General features: G+C 35.0%; 1 protein-coding gene across 1 annotated transcript; it reads left to right on the top strand.

Annotated features, from left to right (window-relative positions):
- Positions 1-509: 509 nt before the first annotated feature.
- Positions 510-12,179, top strand: LOC114188097 (CLIP-associated protein). Its single transcript, XM_028079921.1, has 21 exons — positions 510-1,089; positions 2,430-2,585; positions 2,679-2,741; positions 3,228-3,296; positions 3,428-3,593; positions 4,341-4,502; positions 4,996-5,093; positions 5,334-5,408; positions 5,486-5,554; positions 5,631-5,716; positions 5,796-5,913; positions 6,380-6,478; positions 6,555-6,909; positions 7,044-8,848; positions 9,180-9,281; positions 9,949-10,053; positions 10,214-10,288; positions 10,371-10,439; positions 10,559-10,627; positions 11,232-11,333; positions 11,713-12,179. The coding sequence occupies exons 1-21, from the start codon at positions 757-759 to the stop codon at positions 11,872-11,874; spliced, it is 4,338 nt and encodes a 1,445-aa protein (XP_027935722.1). The 5' UTR covers positions 510-756; the 3' UTR covers positions 11,875-12,179.
- Positions 12,180-12,530: the final 351 nt, after the last annotated feature.

A 12,530-nucleotide genomic window follows, 5' to 3' on the forward strand; every position in this document is an offset into this window, starting at 1 on the left:
GCGTTTAAAACCAGTAGCAGCAGCAGCTGCTGCTGCTGAAGTACTTTTTTCTATTTTATTTTTTACGGTAGTTCAATTAAAATAGCTTTTAAAATAAGCAAAACACAAAAGGGTAATAATTTAGATATGATTTAGCAGCCCTAAAGGACAACCAAATGAAAAAAAAAGACTATAAAAATTAAATCAAAGGTGTTTTAAATATAAAATTTAAGTGTATGTTTGTGAGTGAAGTTTTTTCAAAAGCTATAAATTGCTTTGAAGAAAACTATAAAAAAGAAATTTTAGCTACGCTACGTAATTAAAATACAAACACGACATAAAAAGTGAAGACTGCTGGAATAATCAAATAAATCTTTAATAAACAGTAATAGTTTAGAAATTAGGTCACGGAGAAAAAGGATAATTTAAAATATGTTTGGATTTTGTTTATTATTATTGTTGGATTATTTATTTTTTTTCTAAAAGAAAGGATGGTTAAAATTTCAACCACCTCGCCCACAACCACATAAGCAAGTTTTCATTTCATTTCGTTTCATTTCAATTTCAACTTCAACTTCGTCCTTCGTCTTCTTCTCCGTCAATCCAGCCTCTCTCTCTTTCTCTGAGAAATTATACGGTCCCGCCGAGTCATCTCATCCGATTCTTCATCTTCATTGGTGTGGAAGTGTCACCCGTTCGCTCACTCACTTACTCACTCACTCACTGAGTGACTCACTGACTCGCTCGCTCTTCAGATCTGATTGGTTGCGGATCGAAATGGAGGAGGCGCTGGAACTGTCACGCGCGAAGGATACGAAGGAGAGGATGGCGGGCGTGGAGCGCCTCCACCAACTTCTGGAAGCTTCCAGAAAGAGCCTCTCGTCTTCCGAGGTGACTTCGCTCGTCGACACTTGTATGGATCTCTTGAAGGACAATAACTTCCGCGTTTCGCAGGGCGCGCTGCAGGCACTCGCCTCCGCCGCCGTCCTCTCCGGCGACCACTTCAAGCTTCACTTCAACGCACTCCTCCCCGCCGTCGTCGACCGTCTCGGCGACGCCAAACAGCCTGTTCGAGACGCCGCCAGGCGCCTCTTGCTCACTCTCATGGAGGTATTAAACTTGGTTACTCGATACTGACTAGACAATGATTGAGTGTGGTGGTAACTAACTTGTAACTGTAGGGTGCAGATTAGGAATTATTAGGATAATAATGAGCGACTTTGATGTACCGAGCGGAAACTGTGCGGCAGTGAAAACTAAATTGTCGCTATTTCGCTTTTGCATGATCGCTGTTATGATTCTGGAGAATGAAAAACTGATTTATATAGCTAGATCTTTAGTCTTAAATAACGGCTTAGCCGTAGGATCTATTGCTGGTGTGATTGGATCCTCGTGTATATTATTAGGATAGATGAACTCATGAACCTAAAGCCTTTTAGATGCCGTGTTTTAAATTGTGGTGTCTTCAAGTCCAATGAATCAGTATGGCGTCGTTTGATTTTTTTAATTAACCTAGATTCCTGAGGTTCATCAAGAAACATGTGCCAGAGTGTCTACTACTAGTTTCTGCAGAAGAACAGGCTCTGGAATTTCTTTTTCTGATAGTCTCAATGTCCGTGAAAATATATAGTTTTTCTGGTTGTCTCATTTGTGAGTCAAATAGGATTTATCTCTCCTAGCAGTTAATTGTAACTGACTTATGCAATCGGTTAAGTTGATAATTATGTAGTCATAAGCTTTGTAGGTGCATCGTCCTTTCTAAATGACCCGTGGATGGATGTGATTCATGAACAGTTTAAGATGGAAACTATTTTAGCTGTCGGTCGAGTAGATTAATGCTAAGTGATATAGATTGTGTTTGGTTTATTGTATAACGTAAATGTTGGCACGAGCTTTTGATTTATCACTAGATATGAGTGGAGTTTCACGTGGCTAATCTGTGATTGGATTTATATATCTATATGACCTTTTACAGCTGTAGTATTTCTCTTACACTTTCTTTCTGTATCTTTATCCAAGGCTATATTTGGACTTGTGGAAAGGGGTGGAATAACATGGCATCATGCTAGACTCCAGTTTTCGAATTGTTTGGGAATGGAATGGAACCCGATGGAATGTATTTCATTCCATTGTATCCAATACTCCTCTTTTCTTTCACTCCAATTTGCGGAATATAGTATGTGACAGAACTAGTTTATTTATTTTTTGTTTCATCATGAAATGTATATAAACAACAGAAGATGCTAATTGCATTCCAGGCCTGTTCATTCCATCCAAACATACTCTGATTGGATAATGTTTACACATGTATTTTGGGGTTTATGTTATACGAGCGTAATAGTGAACTAATATGTCATAGTTGTAATTTTTAAAGTGAATAATTGTAATTTTCAAAGTGATATTATTTGAGTACTCTACATTTTGATATTATTTTGGATTATCATTTGCAGGTTTCTTCTCCAACAATAATTGTTGAAAGGGCAGGGTCCTTTGCTTGGGCACATAAAAGCTGGAGAGTTAGAGAGGAGTTTACACGAACTGTCACAGCTGCAATTAATTTATTTGCATCTACAGAGCTCCCACTTCAACGGGCTATCCTTCCCCCTGTATAGACTTTTACAAATAAGCAGTACATATCATTTGTGCATTTAAATATATTTGGGATGAAATACTGATTCCTTCCTAAACGTGGTTGACAGGTTTTGCATTTGCTAAGCGATCCAAATCCTGCTGTTAGGGAAGCAGCTATTTTGTGCATTGAAGTAAGTATACTTTATCTTACAATCATTTAGTATTGTATAATTGTATATTGGCTAAAGGACTCGAATTACATTACCAAGTTAGTTACTACAAAATGGGTTTATGACATATCAATACCTAATTTCAATTCCTAAATCTCTGAACAAAAACGTAAAGAATTGCTAATATTGTTATGTTATTTTAGCTTAAAGAATGACAAATATTGACGAATATGAAAATGGAAGTGGATCTATTGTCTAAAGAGGACATGAGTAAATGTTATATTTAAATGCCAGAGGCTTGTGAATTTCATGGCTCTAAATTTGAGATAACTGGATTAAGTTAATCATAATGGTTTATTGAACAGTTTCATTAATTAATATCTTGATGCCATTAACAAAGGTTGAGTTATCATTGTATTCATAGTCATACCGGGGGATATTGATTATAGACTTAAGGTAAGATGAATGTTGTTGTTAGAAGATTTCTTTGACATTATCCTTTTTCAGGAAATGTATACTCAAGCTGGGCCTCAATTTCGTGATGAACTTCACCGCCACAATCTTCCTTCATCATTGGTAAATATAAACAGAAATCACTTTCCTAATTCATTGTTATTTAAAGTGTGTGTGTGTGTGTGTGTGTTTGTGTTTATGTATGTATAACACTTTTAAGCTAATGAATTTGCACCTCATCATGTTGATTTCAGGTGAAAGATATTAATGCCAGGCTTGAAGGAATTCAGCCAAATGTTCGCTCTTCAGATGGTATTCCAGGTGGATATATTACTGGGGAAATTAAGCATTTGAGTGTTAATCCCAAGAAAAGTAGTCCAAAGGCTAAAAGTTCCTCCAGGGAGACCTCTCTTTTCGGAGGTTAGTGCCTTTGTAATTCCTCAATCATAAATGTTTAATTTTTTGTTTAGCATTGAAGTAATTGTATACATGGGGTTATGCTTTATATCTTATCTATAAATTCTCTATTTTGCCTTATAATTTTCTAATTTAAGATGCATAGTTGTGGCTGTGTTGAAACATGCTTTGAATTGTTAAGTAGTGGGGAGTCATGAACACCATAGAGCATGTGTGGGCGTGTTTATTTTTGACACCACATGTTTTAGTTTGAGTTTATATTTATTAGCCAAGCTTTTATATCACAATGTTAGGACTTCTAGCTTTTAATTATGAGAAATACTATTTCAATTACCACTAATTGTGATGATGTTTTTTTTTTTTGGTTTTTCAATTGTAGCTAATGTGTATTCTTGGGTAATTCCAGAAGTTAAACCTACTTGATATTCGGGATTCTAACTTAAGTTACATATTGGTCCTTGGATAAGCTTTTTGTTGTCGTTTGGGGGATATTTTCTTATGCATTTCTTCAATGATAAAATTTACATGAGGTGCAAGTGCAAATTGTGGAAAAATTGATTGATTTTGATGGGGGAGGCAAAATGGTTGGAGGAAGATAAAATAATATGATTCAAAGAGATAAGTAGCATTGTATGTTTTAAAATTGTAATTTTTTGTAGTATTCTATATAACATATTGGTAACACACTGTATAGTTTGATGATAATATTGATTATTTACATATACGTTTTGTTTGTTGAACCATGAGCAGGAGAAGGTGACATCACTGAGAAACCCATAGACCCTGTGAAGGTATATTCAGATAAGGAGTTAATCAGGGAAATTGAGAAGATTGCATCTACCCTTGTGCCTGAAAAAGACTGGTCAATTCGAATTGCTGCTATGCAGAGAGTTGAAGGTCTTGTTCTAGGAGGTAGGTGGTTCCAAATTCCTGTTCAGAAATATTTTAGCTTATAGTGCGATATTAAGAGCTTTTTGCTATTTTAAGTCTAAAGGGAAATAACATTTGATGTTGTAGACTATCATGAAGGAAGTTTATGGCAATCTTTTATGAATATGGTATTGGATTTTATTGTTCCAAAATCTTTGACATGGATAATCTCTAGTCATTTTTACACAAAATTAAAGGCTTTATATTTAGGTGTAGTGTATTTATATAATGAGAAGAGTTTGTGTAGATTTAAGAGATAAAAACCGACTTTCTATAAAAGGTGCCGCATAGAATCCCTTATTTGAATTATCTGCATTGTTTTTCTTATTGTAATACTTTTTTTTGCCTATTGTTTAAGGATAAATTGTTATGTTTGGTTAACTGTAATTTTCATTTGGCTATTAAATTGAATGTAATACAATTTCCTTTCCTGTGGCTTGACTGTTGAATACATTCTGAATGCTTTCTTCATCAGGTGCTGCTGATTATCCATGTTTTCGAGGGCTCTTGAAGCAACTTGTTGGACCTTTAAGCACACAATTGTCAGATCGAAGATCTAGCATTGTGAAGCAGGTGCTCTAATATTTTTATTGTTGTATATTCTCCTCTATTAATTTGTAAAGCAAAAAATTGTCTCAAGGGGCTGTCTTTGGAACTTAAGAAGAGAGTGTTCTCTCTTGAAGCAATCCTTTATTTTTGATGAATTCCTTATGTTTGTTGTTTTTGTCTCATTATAATTACATTCAAAGACCGTGACCATAAATTAGGTTCTTATATCCCACAGTTTTTGGTTTGTTGTTTGATTTCTTCTAGGCCTGCCATCTATTGTGCTTTTTGTCAAAGGATCTCTTGGGTGATTTTGAAGCATGTGCGGAAATGTTTATACCAGTAAGTTGGCCTAGTTATGTTGGATTTATCACAATTTTGATGATTTTGAAATTATTAATTCTTGATCTGATAATCAGGTCCTTTTCAAGCTGGTTGTGATTACTGTGCTTGTAATTGCAGAGTCTGCAGATAACTGCATAAAAACGGTAATATAATATGCTCATTTAATTGTCTGAATCTTCTTGCTATGTGTCATTTTCACCTTTGTCTTCTACTTTGTAGATGTTGCGCAACTGCAAAGTTGCTCGTGTTCTTCCCCGTATAGCTGATTGTGCAAAAAATGATCGAAATGCTGTACTTCGTGCAAGGTATATATTATCAACTACTTAAAAGACACAGTCAAGGGTTTTGGTTTTTGATTAATTTCATCTGACATTTGTACTGTAGGTGTTGTGAATATGCACTTTTGGTCCTGGAACATTGGCCTGATGCACCAGAAATACATCGATCTGCTGATTTATATGAGGATATGATAAAGTGTTGTGTTTCAGATGCAATGAGTGAGGTAGGTTTTTAATTTTGATGTGGTAAATATACTATGCATCAAATTTGTAAACTTTAAATAGCTTTTCAGTCAGGCATCTCCTCTTTCTGAGCCATCGGGAAATTTTACACCTTGATAGGTGTGTTGGATTGGAGTTGTGGAAAGTGTAAAAGGTTCTCCTTTGGTGAAAATTCAGTTTTAAATGTATAACTGGATAAATTAGTAGTGATTATTACAATGTGGATATCCACAATCCTTTTTATTTATTGGTTGACTTTATGTCTCAATGTGTTTTTGTATGGTAAGGAATTATTAAGATTCTGAAACCTTCTATATTAGAATTTTTGCTGAATATGCTCATTTACTCTTTTTTTCTGGCAAACCTTTTTATGTATCATTTTTGATTGATTTAGGACAAACTTATTAGCATTTCATTGATTCTTGATGGTCTATGCATTTGACAATGATTTTGTATAAAAATTGATAGGTTCGATCTACTGCAAGGATGTGCTACAGAATGTTTGCAAAAACTTGGCCAGAACGATCTCGTCGCCTATTTGCATCCTTTGACCCTGCCATTCAAAGGGTATACACTTATGATCTTGTGAATGTTATTTACTTTTGTTGTTCAAGTCATCTTTTAAACTGAATGTAAATTGCAGTTAATAAATGAAGAGGATGGAGGAATACATCGGCGACATGCTTCACCTTCCATTCGAGACAGAGGGGCACTGACATCATTGGCTAGTCAGACCTCAGCTCCCTCTAATCTACCTGGTTATGGAACTTCTGCTATTGTTGCGATGGATAGAAGTTCAAGTATATCATCAGGGACATCTATCTCCTCTGGTATACTTCTATCACAAGCTAAGTCACTTGGTAAGGGTACCGAACGTAGTTTGGAAAGCATGTTACATGCAAGCAAGCAGAAGGTTTCTGCTATTGAAAGCATGCTTAGAGGTTTGGATTTGTCTGATAAGCATAATTCATCTTTCCGGTCATCGAGTTTGGATCTAGGTACCACATAACTTTTCCTGTCAAATGTTTTTATTTACCTCAATTTACAGGTTGAGATGTCATTCAATGGTTGATGTTAGTGTTCATTTAAACTATCTGAGCGGTAAATTTTTCTTTTATTGCCCCTAGTGCAGGAGTTGACCCTCCATCATCTCGTGATCCACCATTCCCTGCTGCTGTCTCCGCAACTAATCATCTGACAAGCTCTTTAACAACAGAATCAACTACTTCTGGCATCAATAAAGGTAGTAACAGAAATGGTGGTCTTGGTTTGTCTGACATAATCACCCAGATTCAAGCTTCAAAGGATTCTGCCAAGTTGTCCTATCATAGCACTGTTGGTATTGAACCTTTATCATCAATATCATCATATTCGAGTAAAAGGGCCTCTGACAGATTACAAGAAAGAAGTTCACTTGATGATAACAGTGATATTAGGGAGACTAGGAGATTTATAAAACCCAACCACGATAAGCAGTATTTGGATGCCCCTTATAGAGATGGGAACTTTAGGGAATCACATAATAGTTATGTGCCTAATTTCCAGAGACCACTATTGAGAAAGAATGTGGCTGGACGCATGTCTGCTGGCAGGAGGAGGAGTTTTGATGATAATCAGCTATCTGTTGGAGAGATGCCAAATTATGCGGAAGGACCCTCATCTCTTCACGAAGCTTTGAGTGAAGGACTTAGTTCAGGTTCTGACTGGTCTGCTAGGGTTGCTGCCTTTAATTATCTTCATTCTTTGTTGCAGCAAGGGCCAAAAGGAGTTATTGAAGTTGTTCAGAATTTTGAGAAGGTAATGAAGTTGTTTTTCCAGCACTTGGATGATCCCCATCATAAAGTTGCACAAGCTGCTCTTTCAACACTTGCAGATATTGTTCCAGCATGCCGAAAGCCTTTTGAAGGTTACATGGAAAGAATATTACCCCATGTGTTTTCTCGGTTAATTGATCCTAAAGAACTTGTCAGGCAGCCATGTTCAACAACTTTGGAAGTTGTGAACAAAACATACAGTATAGATTCTCTTTTACCGGCATTGTTACGCTCACTGGATGAACAGAGGTCTCCAAAGGCTAAATTGGCTGTTATTGAATTTGCAATCAATTCCTTTAACAAACATGCCATGAATCCAGAAGGTGCTGCTAATATTGGCATCCTAAAATTATGGCTTGCTAAGTTGACCCCTCTGGTTCATGATAAAAATACAAAGCTTAAAGAAGCAGCCACTACATGCATTATAGCAGTGTATTCTCACTTTGATTCGACTGCTGTTCTTAATTTCATTCTGAGTTTGTCAGTTGAAGAACAAAATTCTTTGAGACGAGCTTTAAAACAATATACCCCTCGCATTGAAGTAGACCTAATAAACTATCTGCAGAACAAGAAAGAAAGACAACGTTCTAAGTCTTCCTATGATTCATCTGATGTGGTGGGAACATCCTCTGAAGATGGATATGTTGGTTACTCTAGGAAGGCTCATTACCTTGGAAGGTATTCTGCTGGATCCCTTGATGGTGATGGTGGCAGGAAATGGAGTTCCCAGGATTCAACACTAGTGAAAGCTAGTCTTGGTCAAGCATCTTCTGGTGAAACTCAGGAACATCTGTATCAAAATTTTGAAACTGATCCCAATAGTGGCAGTCTTGCTTCAAAAACTAAAGATCTTGCTTATGCAATCAATCCAATGGGTCAAAACTTTGCCTCTCAAACTAACCAACATAGACATGTGGACAGTAGCATAAACTTGGAAGGTCTTTCAACTCCTCGTCTAGATGTAAATGGTTTGATGTCATCTGAGCATTTAAATGTTGCTGAGGGCTATGTAAATGACACGGAACATTCTTCTGAATTGGCATTCAATCATAACACAGCCGAAGATGTAAAGATTAACTCCATAACAGAAACAGGACCCAGCATTCCTCAAATTCTTCATATGGTGAGTGATGCAACTAGTATGGATAAGTTGGTTTTGTATGTTTCTTGCTTGAAAAAAAATGGGATTTGTTACAAAGAGAAACGGGTAGTGAAAAAAAAAAAATAGGAGGGTGATAAAGCATACCCCTAAAACAAAAAAAAAAAAAAAATGCACCAGAAAACTATTTGAATAAGGACTATCAGTGAAGAAATTATTGCAAAATTCTTGACAATGTAAAGACAAATGGGTGACATCTTTACCTGGTTCATTTACTTCTAGGGGATCATGGTGTTTAGGTTTATTTAATAGAAGTATATCTTTAGAGTGATACGTATAAAATGTTGTTTTGTAGGTATGCAGTGGGGGTGAGGGAAGCCCTATTTCAAGTAAACGAACTGCACTTCAACAATTAGTTGATGCTTCTATATCAAATGATCATTCTATTTGGACCAAGGTATGCTTGATTTGATTAAGTTTTTTTTACTGTTCCCAAGTTATATGGTTGTCAGCCATATTTATTATCATGATTCAGGAATTGATATAAAGTGAGATAAACAGGGGAAAAAGATAAAATATTGAAAAAGAAATACTTATGATTTGTTTTAACACTAATGTCATACTATCATGATTCAGACTAACAAGCTCAGAACTAACCACTAGTTCAGTATGATATTACCAGGCAGACAATCTGCTATCAATTAGTTACTCCGCTATAGTTGTTGATATCAAGCAAAACGCAGCTTACAGAAACAATAGAAGCTTATTTTCTACTCTAATAACTCTTAAAAAACTTCAATAAATAAAAGATCCCTTAACCCTGAATCTAAACCCTGCATATATATATAGCCCTGTTCATCTAGTGAGAAAAATATTTTTGTTTGATCATTTGGGCTGTTTTCATTGTGGTTGATGCACAATCAGGTATTAATTATGTAAATTCTGTTTGTTAGATAATTATAATTTCTCCAATTTTGTCAAATAATATATATTACTTGTTTGTTTAAACTTTTAAAAAGTAATTATAATTTATTGTGAACTGTAAATAACTCTTTTGATATTCTTTGTAGAGGTTTTTGTCTCCCTTCTCTCTATGTAATGACCTTTTCATGGTGTACTTGCAGTACTTCAATCAGATTTTGACAGTTGTGCTTGAGGTACTGGATGATTCAGATTCCTCGGTCAAAGAGCTTGCTCTTTCACTGATAGTTGAAATGCTTAAAAACCAGGTTCCTACTCCTTTTGTATCGTTTTAATTTGGGGTTATGCTTTTGATCACGTCTATCCTGCCAATTGTGTATATAGGCATAAGGCATTATTGAGACTTAAATTTAATAAAACAAATGATTTTTTCGATTGTAAAATTTAACTTGTACTTTTATTGTTCAGAAAGGCGACATGGAGAATTCTGTTGAGATTGTAATTGAGAAGCTGCTTCACGTTACAAAAGATATCATTCCTAAGGTTGCAAAAGTTGGCCAATTCTACTGTCTTTTCTGCATTTGCTTTCTTTCCCTTGTCTCAGCTTCTTCCATTCATTATTCAGGTCTCCAATGAAGCAGAGCACTGCCTGACCATTGTTTTATCTCAGTATGATCCATTCAGATGTTTAAGTGTATGTATTTCTTGATTTTCTACTTTATGGCTGCTTTACTCTCCGTAAAATATTTGAGAAAAGGCATGAGGTTTGACTTTTTTTTTACAAGCTAATGCTCAGAATTTAAACCATTTCAGGTCATTGTCCCTCTACTGGTTACTGAGGATGAGAAAACACTTGTCATTTGCATCAATTGCTTAACAAAGGTAAGTGTTTTTTGAATAAAATGTTTTTCTTATCTTGAAAGAAGTACGAATCGATGATATTTTAAAATCGAAGGAGTATTTTAGAGTCCGTATTGTCTTATTTGGTTCTTATACCTTTAAAACATAATGTAAATGCTAACTAGTGTACTTAGGCCACTTGTTAAGGTAGCAAAACTATATATTTATTAAAAAAACAAAGTAGTTATTAAATTAAAAATAAAAATACCAAAGCCATTTAATAGGGGGTTATTAAATTCTCCTCTACTAGTGTGTTTAGGGCACTTAAGACCCTAACATGTCCTGAGATTTGCCTGTATCTCTTGTTTACTCTTTTGCCCTTTGACAACTACTTCATAGGACTATCACTGTTGCATTCTTCACAACGGAGCATGCCTTTTTCCTTTTTCTTTTTCTCTTGAATGTCTTGCATTTGTATCATATCCCTTGTTTTTATGAATTTCACTGTATCCTTGTGTTTATGAGTATCGTACCATATCATACCATTGGTTCATAGGAAGTGGTTCATTTTTATGCATAAACTATTCATGCTTTATAAATATTTATCTTGTTTAACAATTAACATCGTACTATTCCTTTTGTTTAGCTTGTAGGGCGGCTTTCTCAGGAGGAACTGATGGCTCAGTTACCCTCGTTTCTGCCCGCTCTTTTTGAAGCCTTTGGTAACCAGAGTGCAGATGTTCGCAAGGTAGAGGTCTTTTATATGGAGTAATTTATGTTCCATAACTTCTTACATCTAAAAATTTTCTTATGTTAAAAAACTTGTAAGTTAAAAGACGCTGTAAAGATGCATACGTAGGTTAATTAGTTGTCTGTGTCTTAATTCTTTATAAGGTTTAAATATTAAATTTAGGTGATTAATAAGAACACATTATAAAAGGGTGCCAAGTTGACTTGGTTTAAAGAAAGTTTGACTGGTTCTATGATCTATAAATATTTTCTTTGAATGTGAGGGTTGGGGTATCATTTACCACTAATAATTGTATTTTTTTGTCTGTCTTTGTTGTTCCTTTATATATTATTCGGTTTCATCATTCTCATTTTATGTAAATGGCGGATGATTGCAGACCGTTGTTTTCTGCCTTGTGGATATTTATATCATGCTTGGGAAAGCATTCTTGCCGTATTTGCAAGGGCTTAACAGCACGCAGTTGAAGTTGGTCACCATTTATGCAAATCGAATCTCACAAGCTAGGACAGGCAAAACAATTGATGCCGTTCAAGATTAGCAGGTTCATTGGGAAGAAAACAATTTGTGGATTATGGGTTTTGTGAAGTCATTGTTTCGTATTTTGTATATCTGCGTGCATGAATTTAGATGTGGGTTTCATCGTCTTTCCTTCTCCTTGCTTTTCTTTAAATATATAGGTTTTTTGGTCTTTCCTTTTTCCCTGCCAATGTTGGAATTTGGAGAGTGATGGTGTTGAAATACGCGCAAATTGTAATCTACATTGAGTAAACATTATTGATTGTAGTAAATGGTTTTTCAAAAAAGTCTAATTGATTCAGTTTAATATTTTGGATTTTGGTTAAATTTTAGCAAAGCTTGTTTTCACACTCTTTTCTTATTACTGCAAAATATGAATTTCCTTTCCTTTACTATTAATTATGTGAGCATGCTAAACAGCGTTGGCTCCTTATTGGAGAATATATTGTGCTAGAAGACCATGTTTAAACAATCATGAAACTAAGAATCTAGATTAGTAGAAATGATTAAATGGTTGCAGTGATAATTTGACACTATATTTATTTGTACTATCATTTGATAGTATCTTTAATTACTATTCACTCTTTCTAGAAATATCAAAATTAATTTTTATTAAAATTATTTTATTTTTATAAAAGTTATAAAATGATTGTCAAATAATGTACTATCATTTGTCAA

Source organism: Vigna unguiculata, chromosome 1 (assembly GCF_004118075.2).
Source record: "Vigna unguiculata cultivar IT97K-499-35 chromosome 1, ASM411807v1, whole genome shotgun sequence".
Classification (NCBI taxonomy): Eukaryota; Viridiplantae; Streptophyta; class Magnoliopsida; order Fabales; family Fabaceae; genus Vigna; species Vigna unguiculata.

Coding starts and splice junctions, on each gene's coding strand:
- LOC114188097 (XM_028079921.1), top strand. CDS start 757: ATGGAGGAGGCGCTGGAACTGTCACGCGCGAAGGATACGAAGGAGAGG. Junction 5,914..6,379: donor TTTCAGATGCAATGAGTGAG/GTAGGTTTTTAA, acceptor AAAAATTGATAG/GTTCGATCTACTGCAAGGAT. Junction 10,440..10,558: donor ATCCATTCAGATGTTTAAGT/GTATGTATTTCT, acceptor AAACCATTTCAG/GTCATTGTCCCTCTACTGGT.